We start from the raw sequence: 18,910 nt of genomic DNA on the forward strand, positions 1-18,910 counted from the left end.
TCAGACTGGCGGCATTGGAAAGAGGACACAGAGGGCTAGTACAGGTCACAATTTCAGAACTTAAAGATCCGAAAGTACAAAGTTACAGTCGTTTCAAGATCAAGCTCCTAAAATCAAGAAAAAGCAAGATGAGAAAGTTTGATGGCAAGGATCCAGTAAATTGGATACTTCAAATGGAGCAATATTTTGATCTACATGGTGTACCACTATTACAAAAGGTATGTATTGCATCTTTATATTTAGAACCGGATCAATTTTTATGGTATGAAGGGCTTTGTTCTCGTAAACAACTTGTTCTGTAGTCAATTTTCACGGAGAAAATGATAGTACATTATGAGGATACAAAGAGCAACACCTTCTTTAGAGCAACATCAAAACAATTGGAAAGAGTAAAAGGGCTTTGTGACATGGTGGAAAGCAAAATTATGGAAACCATGAAGCGTACCCCTCACAACTATAAAGATGGAAGTGTTGTTTCTCCTAACCTTCCACAACCTACAAGGGTTACACCACAACAATTGGAAGAAAAAGGGTTTTGTTACAACTGTGATAGCAAATGCACTAAAGGTCATAAGTGTGTTGAGAAGAAATTATTTTACATAGAATATGAAGAGGAGGAATAAAAGGATCAAGAAACATCAAAAGAAGAAGATATAAACCAAGACCCCACCCCAAAGAAAGAAGAAATGAATCAGACCATATCTTGTAAAGCATTGGCAAGAATTACCACTCCTCAAACTCTCAAGATAGAAGGACATATCAAGAAGAAAAAGGTGCAAGAAATGAAAGATCACATCAGGAAAGAAGAAATGAATCCAGCCATATTTTGTAATTCATTGGTCGAAATTACCACTCCTCAAACTATATCAAGATAGAAGGACATATCAAGAAGAAAAATGTTCAAGAAGTGAAAGATCACATCGAGCATCAAGAAATGAATCCGACCATATCTTGTAAAGGATTGGAAAAAATTACCACTCCTCAAACTCTAGAGATAGAAGGACATATCAAGAAGAAAAAGGTTCAAGCAGAAAAAGATCACATCGAGCATCAACAATACGTGCTCCAACCTTTAAGGATAACGCCACTTCGGCGCAAAATCAAACAAAACAACATGCAGATCAACATCGTAGTGAAAAATGTTTTAATGTAGGTGATTGGGTATTTTTACTGCTACATCTCAAGCAAGCTATTTATGAGAAGGAAATGTTGGCAATACTACATGCACTTAAAAAATGGTGACCTTACCGAATGGGAAGACTCTTCAAGGATGAGGATGTGGAAGAATTGTTTTGTGCTATTTCCATTATCCAACCAGATTGGATAAACGAAGCAAGGGGATGAATGGAAGAAGGACGAAGAAGTATGGCCACTTATTCAAAAGTTGCAAAAAATCCCAATTCAAACAATATTGCCAGAAATTGAAGAGGAAGGAAAAATCATATTAGAACCTAGAGCAGTCACAGAAACAAGAACTCGACAACTACGAAATCGATCAATTTCAGAGTATCTCATCAAGTGGAAGAACTTACCCGCTAAAGATTCCACATGGGAGGACAAGAATTTTATACAAAAGCATCAAGAACTACTCAAGCGTTGAGGACAACGCTTTTTGAAGGAGAGGGGCATGTTAGGCCCCTATACTACTAGTGTAACCCCTTATCGTTATTAGTACAACCCACTTATTATATTGATGTACCCATGTAGTGCCCATATTGTTACTATTGTGCCACATAGAAGCCCACTGTTGTTATTATTGTGCCCTTACATTATTATTGTTATGTCGGCTTTGATTATGTTATGACTCCTTAGACTCCTATATATAAAAAGGAGGTCTTTTCATTTGTATCATCAAAGAATTGCTCATTTATGTAATGTAAAGGAGGTTTCCCCCTCGAAGAGGTTGAATTCTAAGGCGTGGATCTCTCTTTTCTATCTTTTTGTGAGCTGGTTTCATAACACGCTGCTCTTATCTACACTTATGTTCTATTGCAATAAAAGACTTTGGGGTTTCACATATGAGGTGTTATTCTTCTTTAGCAAGGTAATATCTTGGTCATTGTGTTTCATTTTCTATTTATGTTATTGTGTTCATTAGTTTCCATTATGTTTTTAGAGATTGTTAATGTGCAGTCATCTCACATTGGCATTTGGATTTGAGAGTTTGCTCCAGATAAAATTTTAGTTGATTGTCCAATAAATCTCTAAGGTCTCTTTATCATTGTATTTCTTTTAACCCATGTGGGTCTAATATTTATTTGAAGTTGTGTAGAGACATCTCTTAGATCAAGCCTCAAGCATGATGGAAAATCCGTGGAGGAATTATCTCACTCTTGAGCAAGTTCATTGAAGAATCCACATTTGTCATCTCCCAAGGCCTCATCTCACGATTTTGTGTTGCAGGGATCCTTGGTTTTTAACTTGTGTTTCAAAATCCAATTTCAATTAAAATCATTTGTTTCAATTTCTTGTGCTAATAACGATTTTATTTTGCTACGAAAAAGTATGTTGAAAATTAGGCAAGAATTGGAGTTTCACTCCAATTCCTTAGTCCAAATTTTGTAGAATATTTGTACATTATATTTATTAACTTTCCTCTTTGTTTTACACTAAGTTTGTGTGTGGGTTTTGCAGAAAATTCAGATCTATTTATGGACTATGCTCACCTTTTGTGTTAACAGGATTGAGGAAGCTAAAGTTTGACACTCTTAACTATTTGTTGTAGGACCCCAAAAGCACTTGAGGATCAACTTTAGGGAGGCCATGGGCAATCTTGGGTAGCAGCAAATTAGCTTGGTCGTGGGCCTTTGTGCACTTGTAATTTTCAAATTTCAAGAGTTGTTTCTTGGCCATTGTTGTTGCCACATCTTGGAATGAAATCTTGGTTCCTATAGACTCTTATTTTGTAATTGTCTCTTCCATTTTTTGGGCAGCCCATTAAAGGGGCCTTCTACTCATTGTAAAAAGCTAATAACAGATCTATTTTTCTTGAGGGATCTTGGGTTTTACCCATGGCATCCCTTCTCTCCATTTAGGGAGAGAAACATGTGAGTGAATTAACTTTTGCATCTTCTCATTTTCCATTTTAATTGCATGCTTAAAATTTACACAGCCTCACTCATCAAATTTTTATTTTGTTCAAATATGTTTGCTACAATTCAACTTAAATGTTTTGCATTCTCCATTTGATATGTTGATTTAAGCTACAAACACTTTACTTTGAACAATCTACTCTTCACATGTTTATTAACTTAATTTTCTATAAGTCATTTTAATTTCATATTGCAAATTCAAGTCCATTTCTTTTGCAAAGTTAATCAATCTTGAGTTCACTTAATCACAAGCATTGTTATTTACTTACATGCAAAACATCTCTCAAGTTTTATTTGCTTCTGAGTAAATCACAAAACTATCATAAGGCAAAGCAAATATTTTTCACAAATCCTACATGTATATGCAATCTTGTGTTTAAGGCAATTTCTATCATTTACTTAACTTTTGCAAATTTACTTGCATGACATAGTAGGGATATTAAATTAGTTGCATTTACAAGCTTCCAAAGCCTCATTCAAAATTAACCTCCAACTTAAGTTGGTTATATAGACATTTAGGAACCCTCCACCTCTATTGACTCCTCACTGTGAGATCCAAATTTTCGGGCGAGGGTGAAGTCTAAGGATTGGAGTTTAATTGAAATCTTGCTTTTAGATTTTAACTAATAAAATCAACCAAGAGCACATTTACATCATCATTTTACTTTACTTGCAATTTCCCATTTTGCTATCTTGATGTGTTTTGAGTTTCATTTGCAAATATCATTCTTTTCATTTCAAGAAGCATTTATGATGCAAGTATTATGAATCTTTTAATTTTGCAACAATTTAATTTTCTTGTACTTAGAATATTGATCATTGGTGTATTGTGAGTCTTTTACTTTTGCAACAATTTAATTTGTCTTGTACTTAGAATATTGATCATTGGTGTAGATCTATTTCATGCTATTGCTTCGATGATCATTATGCTCATGAGTAATTGATGTATCTTGTTATCTGGGGCATTTTCTTCCAAAGTACTATTTCCTTTATGGTTGCAATTGGTGTTCATATGATTATTCTAGTCTAACATTTGAATTGTCTATCATTGTATCTTGATTCCATTTTTTGAGCTAGTTATTGTTATTTACTTGAATGCATTCGTCTATACATTGAAATTTGCGCATTTATATGCTTGCTTAATTCTTGGAAACAAGTTATTTTTTTACAAGTAATCCAAATTAACTTTACTCCTAGAACCTCATATCACTTTTAACTTAATTTTTCATTAGGGACCATCCCCCTTAGCTAACCTAGGATATATTAGACGGAGAGAGTCGGGAACACTGTGACAACCCCTTCTCTTAGTTCCCTATCACTAATCACACATTGTGGGGTTGAAAGTTTTTTCTCACTGACTTGTAGGTAGGTGTATGCGATAGGAGCAATAGGACCCATTAAAAATAATTAATTATTTTAATAAAATTATCCACGGGTGGAATTTCCCAAAACGATTGCTAGGTATTGGAGAATGCATGTGTCTAAGCCTCCCTGCAAATTTTGAGACTTAGAGCACATCCGATGCTACTAGAAATCAATAAGAACCAAGGTGATGGCCATGATGATGGGGTAGAGCTCATGTATTGGCTTTTGCCTATGTGCTAAATGTGTTTGTCCCGACCATCTTTTGCATTTTGTTGTACATTTTCCTGTTGAATGTGGCCAGATGTGCCTTTATCTATCTTTTTAGCTGCATCAACCTTTGGGGCATCATTCCAGGCCTGACCCAAAGTGAAGGTGTAATAATCCTAATGGAAATATATAATGATAAACAAAGCAAACATAGCCAAAAACACACAGAAAAATACTCAAGCATCAGAACACCATTTTAAAGCCAAAAATTGTGCTACTGAGCCATTTTATTATAATTGAAGAAGGTAAATGAGGTGTTGGAAAGAGTGCACCTGGGCTTGCTCAAAGCAAGTTAGCTAAGCCCAAATTAATAATAAAAAGCCCCCCTCAACTATGTTGTTGCTCTATCTCCTGGCTTTGCGCTGAACTGCCCACAAATACACTATTGGGTGTGAAGATCTGCTGCTAGGGCCTCCTCCAGTGCTCTGCAAATTTCGGGAAATTAACCTCGGCCTCTCCACCAATAACCCACAAAAAATCACGAAGGAATTGGGCAAATGTTGACCTTGGAATTTTGGCCCAAATTTCCTCTAGCTCCTCTAGCTACTACTTGAATTGGGACCCCTATTTGACCCCTCAAATCTGTCCAGGAAACTCTGCCAAAATATTTCTGAAGTCCCTGTCAAAAGCCCAGAAAGTGTTTGTCTTAGTTTTGACACACAAAAATTGACCCCAAATGCTTGGCCCTCCTCCACAAGCAAAAGATGTAACCTATAGCAAATGTTGCATTTGCTACTCCACCAAAATGCTGGAAAAGCCCCCACAACACTTCCCCGGACTCAACCTCAAGTTTTAAGCTCAAGCTCCCTTCACTCTTCAACTCCCAAGTGTGTCTCCTCCAAGCACTATGCAGTCTCTGCGATGCTGCTAGTGTCTCCTCCACACTAACTCGCACTCCCACTGCTGGAACAATAGGAAAAGGATGGAACTCCCTCCTTGGGCTGGCACTCGAAGTCCACCGAAGCAAGGGTTGAGATCTTCGCTCAGAGACACTCATGTGCTAAATAACACTTGCAAACTTGGCTTCCGCTCAAGCGTACTATGTCAAAGACAAGTTTATGAATAGATGAATGGATGACTAAAATGAGTGTCTCTTGCTCTATTTATAATTCGTGGCTCCTCTCCTTTTGGTCTCCACTCTCTCTCTCTCTCCCCTAATTCGCACTCCCTTCTCTTTCCTCTCTCTTCCCTCCTTGGGTCGAATTTTTCTTCCTTGAGGTCCCCACTTACCACTAGAGCCGCAATATTTTCTTTTCCTCCTAAGTCCTGGTGCCAGAATTGCGTCCTCTTCCCAAACTCACCTCTAATGCTGAAAATCAAAATTGGGGATATTACAGTCCTCCCCACCAAAAATTGCTTATCCTCAAACAATGCCTAAACCAGCGCCTCCTCTGTCTGTTGATCACCCCTATCATCATCAGTAATACCGGGGTCCCAAATGTGCCACTAAGTCATCCTAGGTCTTTGCACTGTCCTAACATGAAAGAATCCCTGAATACCAGGATCCCAATCCATCTTGTCCCACCTGAAGTTCCCCTTGCTCCACTCACTATCTTGCCCGGTATAAGTACAAGAAGTCCTCTATATACCATCAATGAGTAGGTGATCATGATAATGCAGCACCATGCCCAACTCCTCATGAAGTTGTCCTACCACGTAGGCCATCCCATGCACTCTAGAAGTATACCCTCGAAGATACCACCCAATCCCTGCAGAGATAGCGTCTTGCTCATGTGAGCTTCACCTGATATCATCCCACTGGCCCACCTACCATGCTAATGAAGTTCCCCACACAATCGATGACTCGCTAAAGCCCAATGGAAGATCTGTTCGATCTCCTCCTATAGTAGCTAGCTCATCCATAAAGGTTATTGAGATGTGAAGAGCAGTTATGATCAAGTCCCCTGCTAATCGTAGAGAGGTGCCACCATGCTGAAGTTATGCTACTCTGGTTATGACATACTCTCCACCCTGTGCAGATTGTATCCTCCTCTCATGAGGCCTAGTGGCAAAAGATCTGTGAGAGCCAAGCTCATCCTGCCCGGCCAGCCCCATGATGCCAATATCTACCCTTCCACTGCCAATCTCGACCCTCAGCCATAACAAGATAAGTCTGCCTCGCCATGTCGTGGAGGTCTCGGTGATCCCCCATGTGTCAAACCCAAAGTGAACTGGATCACCCTCTCCATGACCCTGCTTATCACAAAGGGAAGTGATCCACTCGCCAACCAGGTCTCTGGATCCACCAAACATACGGGGAGCTCATAACTCCCTCTCCTCGTAGGATGTCGATGCGTAGCGCTGCTATCTGCTAGAACCCATCTGGCCCTCATCTTTATCCCCTGTATGTATCCCTTGGGTGGACTCAAAGTATCAAGAGTATGTCCCACACATGCGAACCTACCCTGCTCCTGCCAGACCACGCAGAGAAATCCGCTACCCCAACTCCTAGCGATACACCTAGACACTTTTTGGAGTCTGGGTACACTCCTGAAGGCGAAGTCTACCATCCACCATTCCTAAAGTGTGAGCTCATGGGTGGAACATATGCTACCTCGGCTATCAACCACGCCATCCCTAAGCCTGTATTTGACAACTCATGCACCTACCAAGGGTCTCAACTGGAGAGTCTCCCCCCAGCATATGACATGCGATGTCTCATCCAACTGTCTAGGGTGAGCCTCCCATGCCTGTTGCTTGAATGGAGAGTGTCAAAGGGAAACAAACAAACACTTTGTGACTGGAAGAAACAATGGAGGATGATGGGCGAGTATGTCCCAAAGGGTATGATCAAAATTCTGTCGGAATGCTCAAGAGTGATCCTACGGATGACACTCTCTCTACCTCGGATCTCCTGATAACTCTCTCGAAGCCTTATCTGCATCAAGGCACCATTCACTCCCCACGTGTACTCAATGTTATGTAAGGCACTCCTACTGCACAACACGACCCAACACAATATGATACATCACCATGCATCTCCATGTCCACCTGTAGTCCACTGCTCAATACAAGATGCTCCCACACATCACTCGATCTGATGGCCTAAAGCTGTGTCTCTACGTGTTGGCCCACACTTCATCGATATCATCACCTCCACCATCGCATCACTCCAAATCCCCCCTGAGGGATCCGAGAAGTGAATCTCCTTGTGTGTCAGCAGTGATGCTACCACTGCGCTGCTCCTCTGCATCCTCTGTGCCCCACACCAAAGTGAAGAGTCCCAAGCTCCATACAACGCACTGTCTAGTGGCCTGCCAATGTCACCTCCTTTGACAAACTCCTGCCAGAGTATGTTGATCACCCAATGATCCCATGTACAGACGTCATACCAAGACAACCAAAGGAATTTGTCCATAAACTGGTTGGTCACTGATGTTGACCGAGACTCCCCTAGCAAATGTGCATGCTCAACTGCTAGGTCAATTGTACCATCCAGGTTGTATCCAACTGACATACCTGGGAAATGATAGGTAGTCCCACCCGGAACCCAATGCCAATTTGGGTTGTCGGTATCCCCAGTGCTTGGAAGCTCCTACTGCGCTACACCTAGGTCCACCACCATCTCCATAGCCCACTCCACAGGGTACCAACTCAGAATCTCCCGCCATCCAATGCCAAGAGAGGGATCGAATGCATGAACTCCTGCACATAGAACAACCCCAACATGCAGATGTTACACCCTATGCAACTCTAATCGTCTCATCCTGCTATCCAGGTCAACACATGAGATCTGACTAGGTAGCTCTGTTTCCCTCTCTCCAATGGGAAAAGGTGACCCAATAGTGCTGCTAACCTGGTCATCCCCTCTGGTATGTCTAGACAACTCTACCTCCCTCAACTCAATTGTAGGGGTGGGCTGATAACGTTGTAGATCCTGTCAGTGCGCCGCTGAAGCGAACTGTGCTAGAATACCAACGTGTGGTCTCTATGTTGCCCCTCATCAATGGCTAGCCCTTTGTCATAGATCTAGATGCCCCTATACCTATTAGCTCCTCATCAACAGGGGAGATGTCCCCCGGCACCTCATCAACCTTTGGTGCACTACTATCACCTAAGAACTCGGACAAAACCCGAGATATCCATCAATGGATACCTCAACAACGGATGGCATCTCATCAACGAGTGTATGGTCAACTGTCTCCTTGCCAACCATGGCTCCTTGAACTACTCTCTCGTCTTCTTCTTGAATCATCCTCATCATCCCAGCAAAATACCTCTGAAACTCCATTGGTTTGTGCATGCCTCTTAGTTCACAAAACTCCCAAGAAGAGAGGGACACTTGAATGCCATGACCCAATGATTGGTATGCCCCCCAGTTTGCTCCCAATAACTCCACATCAGTTGCAATCATGTCTGGATTCTCAATTACGGAATGAATCAATTTCTCCCCCACATCAATCATCATTTGTTGCATCCTAATCACCTCAATCAAGGTTATCACCATGTTGTTTGATTCTAACCTTTCTTTGGATTCCATGATTTCTTAGCTTTTTATTCTGGTCTTGTCATAGAACGAAGGGTTTCCATAGGCTGAGCCAAGATCATGCTCTAATATCATTGTAATAATCCTAATGGACATATACAATGATAAACGAAGCAAGCATAGCCAAAAATACGCAGAAAAATACTCAAGCATCAAAACATCATTTTAAAGCCAAAAACTGCACTGTTGAGCCATTTTATTATAATATGAAGAGGGTACAATGAGGTGCTGAAAAGAGTGCACCTAGGCTTGCCCAAGGCAAGCTATCGAAGCCCAAATGAATAATAAGAAGTCCCCCTCAAATATGTTGTTGCTCTATCTCCTAGACCCAAGGGTTAGCTCAGTTGGTCAAAAACCGTGCCTCGCCATCGGGAGGTCACAGGGTCGATTCTGCTCAAAGCCCTTGAGGTTAGGTCTTGCGAGTAGGCCGAGGGGCGATTAGCCCAGATTTTTCCGTGGACGTAGCGACCACTCACTGACCAGGGTGTTCGTGAACCACACTAAAAAAAAATGTTGTTGCTCTATCTCCTAGCTCTGTGCTGAATTGCCCACAAATACGTTGCTAGGTGTGAAGATTTGTTGTTAGAGCTTCCTCCAGTGCTTAGAAAATTCTGGTAAATTAACCCCGACCTCTCCACCAATAACCCACGAAAACCCACAAAGGAATTGGCCAAATGTTGACCTCGGAATTTCAGCTCAAATTTCCTCTAGCACCTCTAGCTGCTGCTTGAATTGGGACCCCTGTTTGACCCCTCAAATGTGCCTAGAAAATTCTGCCAAATTATTTCTGAGGTCTGTCAAAAAACCTGAAAAACCCAGAAAGGGTTTGTCCTTGTTTTGACACTCCAAAATTGAACCCAAATGCTTGGCCCTCCTCCACAAGCAAAAGATGTAACCTATAGCAAATGTTGCATTTGTTGCTTTGCCAAAATGCTAGAAAAGCACCCGCAGCACTTCCCCGAACTCAACCTCAAGTTTTAGGTCCAAACTCCGTTCACTCCTCAACTCCCAAGTGTGTCTCCTCCAAGCACTGCACAATCCTTGCGCTGCTACTAGTGTCTCCTCCACACAAACTTGCACTCCCACTGCTAGAACAATCGGAAAAAGACGGAACTCGCTCCTTGGGCTAGCACTCGAAGTCCATCGAAGAAAGGGTTGATATTTCCGCTCGAAGACACTCGTGTGCTAAACAACACTTGTAGACTTGCCTTACGCTCAAGCATGCTATGTCAAAGACAAGTTTCTAAATAGATGAATGAATGACCAAAATGAGTGCCTCTTGCTCTATTTATAATTCGTGGCTCATTCTCTCCTTGTGGTCCCGACTCTCTATCTCTCTCTCCTAATTCGCACTCCCTTCTCTTTCCTCTCTCTTCCAAGAGTGTGAATTCCCTCCTTGGGTCAAATTTCTCTTTCTTGTGGTCCCCACTTTCCACGAGAGACGAAATATTCTCTTTTCCTCCTAAGTCTCGATGTCAAAATTGCGTCCTCTTCCCAAACTCACCTCTAATACTGAAAATCAAAATTGGGGATATTACAGAGGGCAACGCGAAGGGGCAAGCTATCCCTATGTGGACCCAGTGGAGGAATGTGGACCCAAGTGGGAGAAATGATGAATGGGGTAATAATGAGTGGAAAGGGGGTAATATAAGCAGATAAGGGAGCGGGACCATGCAACCAAAATCAGGGTTTCCCGTGAAATACCATCCCTAAAGCCATGTGGTCAAAAAAGAGATCCCATGGGACTAGAATTTGAGGTTAATATCCAAAAGGGGTCTAGGGGACAGGAGCAAAGACCTAACACATTCTTTCCGCCGAATCCCCACATTAATCCATGCCCAAAAGTATCCATGATAAACAAACTACAATACTCAATTACCAAATGATAAGGCATATCTTTAGGTTCGGGAGCCCCACCTTCAAACATATGATCATGGTAAATGGGTGAGGGACCACATGGCTGGCTCAAGTGGCAGAGAAATGGCACAATGATCTAGCTGGTTGCTATAAGGGGCTGTCGGTTGCCGGCTGAGGACCATCTTGGAGAAAAAAAAAATCTCTTGGGGATATCACCCACAAAATGGTGTGTAACAAGGCCAAATAAGAACTTTTCCATCAACAATTGCTACTCTATCTCCTTTATCTTCCAAGCATGAAATAGAAACCAAATTCTTCTTTAGACTGAGAACATAAAATATATTGCTAAGATGAACATTATTACCCATTGTAGCTCAATGGATGTTTTCCCAATGCCTTTGACTACATAATTGTTATTGTCTCCAAGTTCAACCTTTTGTGCTAATCTTCTTTCCATCAACTTGTGAGGTTGTCTCTATCTCCCGTCATGTGCCTTAAGGCACCACTATATACTAGCCACAAGTCTTCACTCTATACAATAGAACTAGTCAGAACAGAAAAATAGAAGAATTCTTTATCCCTGGATCTTCATTCTTAGCCTTCTTTGGAAGTTCATCCAAGTCTACTGTGGTAGCATGTTGGTTTCCTTTCCTCTTTCTATCATTCAATCTTTCAAGACAATCGCTTCTACAATGACCAAATTTATGACAATGATAGCATTGATCTTTTGATATGTCTCTCTTTCCTTAGGGAGCAGATCTTCCTTCTCAGGTCTTTTTCCTTCATTTCTTCTTCCTCCATTTCTTCTTTGAAAGCGAAACTTCTTTCTTCCTCCACCTTTCTTGAAACACACTGCATAAGCTTGAGAGTCACCTTCTTCATATCTTTGAATCATTCCTCTTGACATGAGTCTTGATTCTTATTGAGTACAAGTAGTCCATAGTTCCTCAAACTTTGGAACATCTTTTCTGGCACATATTCTTGTTGCAAATGAATCCCATGATTTAGGTAAACCATTAAGTGTTGTAGTCACTAGTTCCTTTTCAGGAATTATTTCATCAATCGCTTAAGTCGATCTCTCAACTGAGAAATCCTCATAAAGTATGAGGTTATAGTATCATTCCTTGTCATTCTAACATCACGAAGCTCATCCTTCAAAGTCATTGCTTGACCAATATTGTTGATACTTTACAATGCAATTGAGCCATTATACATTTTCTTTGAAGAGTCAAAATTTGCCATATAAGGAATCAATTGATCTCTGACGGAATCTATAATAATACTTCTAGTTGTATTTTCATCTTTTTCCAGTTCAGTGACCTTACCCTTCACAATACCCAAGAGATCTTCCTTTGGAAGAAGGCCAATCCTTGTTTTCCAAGCCCTAAGTTTGTAGCTCCTTCTAATATGTTTTCTTCCTTCATATGGGAACCCATAGTCATAGACAAGCAAATAGATTATATAGATATAGGGTTTTCCACAAGTGATCTCTTACCAAAGATTCTTCAAGAGTGATCTCAATGTCCTTTTCGTCACCAAACCTCTGATACCATGTTAAGTTTTCAAGTGCAATAAATACAAGCACAATATTTTTGAAATATCAATAATTACTTCTAATGATATATATCTTCTTTTAACAATTCTAGTTTATCAATAAGCAATCACACTTCAGAAATTCAACCATAAAACCATAAGGATAGTAGAGATCACAATGCACAAAGTAAACACAAGATTTACCCTGGGAAAACCCACTTAGGGGGGGAATCCAACAACCTTTTTTTAGAAAAAATATTCAGTTCAACAAGAGATGAACCTAATGCTGCTAGTCAACTATGAGGTCAAACAGACCAACCAAGATTATGATCAAACTTGGTCCAAATCCCTCAAGTCAAGCCTCCAAACTGCCCTGCGATTTAGCTCTGCAACTCGACCCTGCAATTTTGGCCCTGCAACTTTGGCCTGTCTAGAAACTGTTGCCTAGAATTGACACGTGCAAGGTCTACAGAGAGAAATGTGAGCTAGAGAGAGAGAAAAAGATCTTCGTCCTTCTTGTCCTTCGCTTGGATGCTCATAAACCTCTTTCTTGTGTAAGGTTGAATGGTGCCTTTGTGGAGAATGTCAAATGCCTTTATATAGTGTTCTGCTTTCGCAAATGGGTGTCTCTTCACTGTGGCTGACTTGACTTGAGGGAGGGTCAACTTAACTATTTTGGAGCCAAAATTTCAAAATTCAAATTTCGAAATTTTCTCTTCTAAATCCGACATGAAGAACATGTCTTACAATAATTCTTTCAAGGGCTAAATAATCAAAATGACATGAAGAACATGTCTTACAATAATTCTTTCAAGGGCTAAATAATCAAACCTACATGAAGAACATGTCTTACAAATTCTTTATACATTACAAGGGCTAAAATATAAATTATGAAGACCGACCATAGCTACAAAAATTTAACATACAGGCCAAGCATTGTACAATTTGAAGCAAGGACCTTGAGCATGATATGCAAGTTTGATCAATTTATTACATCCATTGCATTTAAAAGAACTGATTCAAATCCCAATCTTTATTTCAAACCAAAGGAAGGTGAAATCATTGTCATGGTACTTTACATTGATAATTTGATAATCATAGGTAAAAGTACCAGATTGATTGTTGAAGAGAAAGGTAATGTGTAAACTTTAAAGCTTTTGATATGAAAATTTGGGATTATCATATTATTGGTTAGGAATTGAAGTTCAGTGAAAAAGAGATTAGGACATTTTTATCTCAAGCAAAGTACCAATAGAATTGATTTAGAAGCTCAGGGAAGAAAATTGCAATTCAATAAGACACCACTGGAGGTAGGATTGAAACTTTCAAAAGATGATATGTCAACCGTGGTAAATGAAACAACATATTATCAAATTTTAGGGCATTTGATTCATCTTACAACAACCAAACCAAATATAAACTATGCAGCAGGTATTTTGTGAAAATCTTTTAACTGTCCCGAGTTGCTGCATTGGAATGCAACAAAGAGTGTAGTGAGGTATATCAAAGGTACTTTGCATTTTGGAATTGTTTTTTAAAATTTAATTCAGGTTGAGCAGTTTTTTGGACACAAATTGAGCAGAAGTTGATGCCAAAAAATCAACCATCAGGTTACGTTTTCAACCTTGGAAGTGATCTAATTTCTTGGATAAATAAAAAAGCAAACTTTGATGACACTTTAATCAAATATGAAAAGAATAGAAAACAGCAGTGAGAGCAACTTATGAAACAGCTTGATTAGGTGGGATAATGAGTGTATTGAGGTTACAGCAAATGCGACCAAAAATCTTGAAGTGTGACAATCATTGTGTGAGAAAACTGACAAGGAATCCAATGTTTCATACTTTCATTCAAAAACAAAACACATAGATTTTCATCGTCACTACATCAAAGGGCCACAGAATAAGGAGATAGAGCTTATTTTTCGCAAGTCACAATATCAAGTAGCTAACATTTTCACCAAAGCACTCAGAAAAGTGAAGCTTGAGTGCTTAAAATTTTAAAACTTGTTTGGAAACACTAAAAATGAAATCAAGATTAAGGGTGTTTGTCAGAAATTTCATATTTATTTTATAAATCTTAGATGTATTATGCCAGGAAAAGTTGACGATAAGTTAGGACAATATCATATTAATGATAAAACAAGTCATTAATTGTGGGAATAATGCAACATGTCGCCCCTTGTTAATGTATATGTATATACCACCTATGAATGACATTGATAAACGAAAATATGTCATTAAGTCTGACATATCTGCACATCCGTATGTGTTAACCATTTCAAACATTTTATTGTTCACTGTCTCTGGTATTGTGTTGAATGAAAACGCAACCTTTAATCCTTCCATAAAGAGTTCATTGTTAGAGAAGAATTGAACAGGCAAAAATGAAAAAGTCCAGTAGAGTTTAAAATATACAAGACTGAAATTTTTCATGAAATAAGTACCGAAGCTACATATCATTTCAATGTGAAGAGGGTGAGAAATGGGCCTTGCAGGAAATTTTGAATAAACTGAGACAAGTTGGGCCATAAGATCACTGGGTTAGTTAAGTAGCTCTCTTGGCCAATTCAAGGTTGTTTGCACAACTAAAAAAATTAGTCTAAATTTTTCAAAAAGGATAAAATATATTTCCCATTTTATATATGATAACAAGTTAAGAAAAATTTAGTCAGGATGCTAGAATTCCAACATATAATCCTGGAATATAAGGTCTTCAAGCGAGTTTAAAATAAGATCACCCCACCCCACAGATTCCAAAAAATCTCCACATTGACATTTAGCAATGACCTATGTTTTCTTGATGGAACTTTATGTCATATGCTTGTGCTTCAGGAATATGAGAAAAAAAGAAATTTACTCCATTTAAAACTTTGATTCATGGATATATCTGTCTAAAAGTAGATGCACTCAGTTCAGTTCCTTACCATAAAATAAATACAACATGAACATGAAACGTAAAGGAATTTCTAAGCAATCATTTTTTGTGGTTTATAAAATAATCATAAAGTAAGACTGGCACACAACATACCCCAGGATCAACATACTGAGAACCTAATAATGGGCCAATGACATGTTGTACATATGCTTGAGCCAGAATTTCCTTGGAGTTTGCTTCAACAACTTCCTTCCAACCTGACCATATTGATTGCTCTTCAACTGATAAAACAGGAGCCTTGTTTCTTAAGTGACTATCCTTGAGGAACTTTATAGGAGCTTTCTTTACACGTAGTACCTTTCCAACCTGCAAGAGAGACAAGTGTAAAAATATAGGTTTCCACAAGAAGTACCTAAATATATGGATTTCTACAAAATTAAACAATATACATTGGACTTTTATATTATATATATGCCCAAGGGACCAGTGTTAGGGTGATGGGCATTTTTGGCGTGTAACAAGACCTGTGTTAGAGCTTAGACAGTGCTTGTGGTGGCTTTTGTGGCCAGCTTTTTTGTATATTCTCTTGTTCATACTAATAGTTAAAGGAAGAATTGTATCCAAAAAAATAAAAAGTGCTACAATTTATGTGGCATGTGCTCAATCCTAAGAACAACAAACCCTCCAACATAGAAATTGTCCAACAAGCCCTAGCTATTACACATCAAATGTGTCAAAGGTCACCTTATATATGAGATGGACAATAATGCAATGTAACATTACCAATAAGAATTACAACTAGTAAAAAATAAAAACAGAATCTTTAATAAAATTGCCGATACCATAGAATAGGCCATGGCATCAAATGAACAACCATACAATCTCTTCCCCTACCTCGAAAGCCATTTTACATCACCACAATTAGCATGATTACCTTTTTCCCAAAATTGGAATTTTATTGTGGATGTTAACCCCCAAAGAGTAACTACCTTAGAAGCACCCTTGAGGGGATGTATGGTTGCTGACTTCATGACCTTTCTAGCCCAAACTCTCTAGACTCGAGCAGTTGAATCCCGCAATTTCTCCATCAGACATGATTATGCCAGTTCAGCTGTAGTATATCAGATGCTCCACGCTCACCTCTCAAATTCACAGATGGACTTATGGATAGTACAGTTTGGTTTCAACATGCTCTATTTTGATATTCCATGCATATGTTGTTACTTGGATGTGGTGATATAACTTTTGGGTCTTCCCGTGAATGTGGTAAACTTAAATGAAATCCAATGACACTTCATAACATTATAGTTTTATTATTTTCATTGTTGTACCTGTTTAGAATTCAATAGGGCAATGATTGTGATTAATTATCTTTACTTGATAATTGCTTGTGGTTCCTTTTCACTTATTAACTTTGTTCCTTATTATTATGTGTGAAGCATCAAACAGCTACCAAAAACAAAAGCAAAATGACACAGTATATAGGCTGCAAGCCAGAGCAACACCTTTTCTCTTGAGAAGAAAACCCTAAATCTCTTCTCTTCCTTATAGGTTCTTCAATCGATGAATTCCATGACCTTAAGACTGAGACCAATGCCCTCCACGACCAAGACCAACCTCTTTGAGTGATGTGCCAAATTCGATCTAGTCAAACCCAGTCAAATCTCTTCCAATGACACCTTCTTGACCTTTTGCTGCAAGATTTTCAGCCTCCTACTGCAGATCTGAAATTTCGGCCCCCAGCAACTAATGCTGCCACACATGGGAACTTCGATCTTCTTCTAGAGCCCTCCTCAAACCATCGCTTGCTTTTCCCTGACTTCTAGAGCTTGAGAGAGACACTTGGTGACCTTCGCTTGACCTCTTTGCCTCCTTTTCTCCAAGATCGAACTTGTAGAAGGATGCCCTAGGTTAGTTGCATATGTGAGAGAAAGATTGTAAGTTTTAACCCTATACAGAAATTCCCTGCATATGAATTTTAAAACACAGAAAATAAACAATGCAAGAGCATAACACATAAAACACAGAAAATAAACAATGCAAGAGCATAACACATATACACAGAGATTTTCCCCTAGATCTCAGAACCGGGACTACCAGCTTGATTTTTCACTATGTTCCTTTCAATGTTACAATACATGTTTATACATGCCAAAGCATCCAATACCATGGACCAAAAACCATCGCGTCCAAAACCATGGACCAAAAACCATCGCGTCCAAAACCATGTGCGAAAAACATGCACAAAACCATAGGTAGGTCCGCTCAACCTAAAGGCTAATATAGGGTCCAAAACCAAAATTTTTCGAGGCGTTGCCCCAGACCCCATAGAGTGGGGTTACCTGCACCCCTCAAACCCCTTGTGACTCCCCCCACTACGCAATCAGCGCAACAAAGGGGGGCTCCACCCCCCTTCTAACCCCCCGTTAACTACGTGGGCTAGTCGTGGAAAGAATATAACACAACCCAACAAAGATAGCCCAAACATAAAACTTCTTTGTCCTTCTTCTCCTTCATTACCTCTCCCTTCTTCTTCCTTCGCTAGAATGAGAGATGAGTGAGTGTCTTCAAGGAGGATGAGTCCTCTTCTATATATAGGAGCTTCTTCAAGGGTGGACAAGGCTCTTCCTTTTGGCCAACTTGGTCTTGGAGAGTATTCCGACACTTTTAAAGACAAAAATAATTTTCTTTACAAGTTACACTGTGCTAGTGGGGTCTTCAACTTATGACAATGACTCTTTTGACTTCTTGACCTAAGACAAACCCTAGAAGCACTCAATGGGTGCTTGACCTATAAAATAAAATACCTTGAGCATGAAACCCATGCTCCAAAAACAATAATAATAATTTTCTTTTATTTCATAATTTACAAGAATCAAAAATACATTTCAAACTTATGAAAACCGAACCTAGTTACACATTTTCAACACTCCCTCTTAACTAAGAGGTACATGGACATTTTCAATCTGCAAAGACCTCATCAGAAGAGTCGGATTGGTAACCCATCTGTCTAGCATCATATCAACCAGCATTGTCGCATAGCAATGCCTTGACTAATATCTCTATCTCTCCACAAGATCATAGCACAATGTTGGCGAGACAAATGATTATAGACAAAATCATCAGTCTCTCAAGGTACATACTCCACTCGAGTGTGCACCGAGTATAACCTTCTTTGGAATATTCCTGTCTTGGATAGCTAGTCCTCAAAGAATATCGGTGCACGATCACTCTTATCTTGGATGCCCTACCACATCCTCAAAGAGTATCGAATGTCAGATGGTTACCCAATCCTCCATTTTGTCTTCCCAAGTGAAGACAAGAATGACGTGCCTATCTCTCCCTGTCAATTAGGGAGGATATATTAACCAAGACAAGTTTGTTTCTCAAGTACACAAGCTTCTTGTTAGGAAGAGATTTCATCAATATGTCA

At 39.5% G+C, this 18,910-nt stretch overlaps 1 protein-coding gene across 3 annotated transcripts in view; it reads right to left on the reverse strand.

Moving 5' to 3' along the window:
- The window catches only part of LOC149153871 (inositol-pentakisphosphate 2-kinase-like), a 173,892-nt gene that overhangs the window by 83,405 nt on the left and 71,577 nt on the right, over positions 1 to 18,910 (reverse strand). For all 3 annotated transcript variants that reach the window (XM_089438004.1, XM_089438002.1, XM_089438003.1), the window contains exon 3: positions 15,631 to 15,843. In XM_089438004.1, the coding sequence (XP_089294130.1) occupies positions 15,631 to 15,843 (213 nt within the window). The remainder of the gene's footprint in view (positions 1 to 15,630; positions 15,844 to 18,910) is intronic.

This window comes from Pinus tabuliformis, chromosome 9 (assembly GCF_031772625.1).
Source record: "Pinus tabuliformis cultivar Carrire ecotype Pingquan chromosome 9, CPIR1, whole genome shotgun sequence".
NCBI lineage: Eukaryota > Viridiplantae > Streptophyta > Pinopsida > Pinales > Pinaceae > Pinus > Pinus tabuliformis.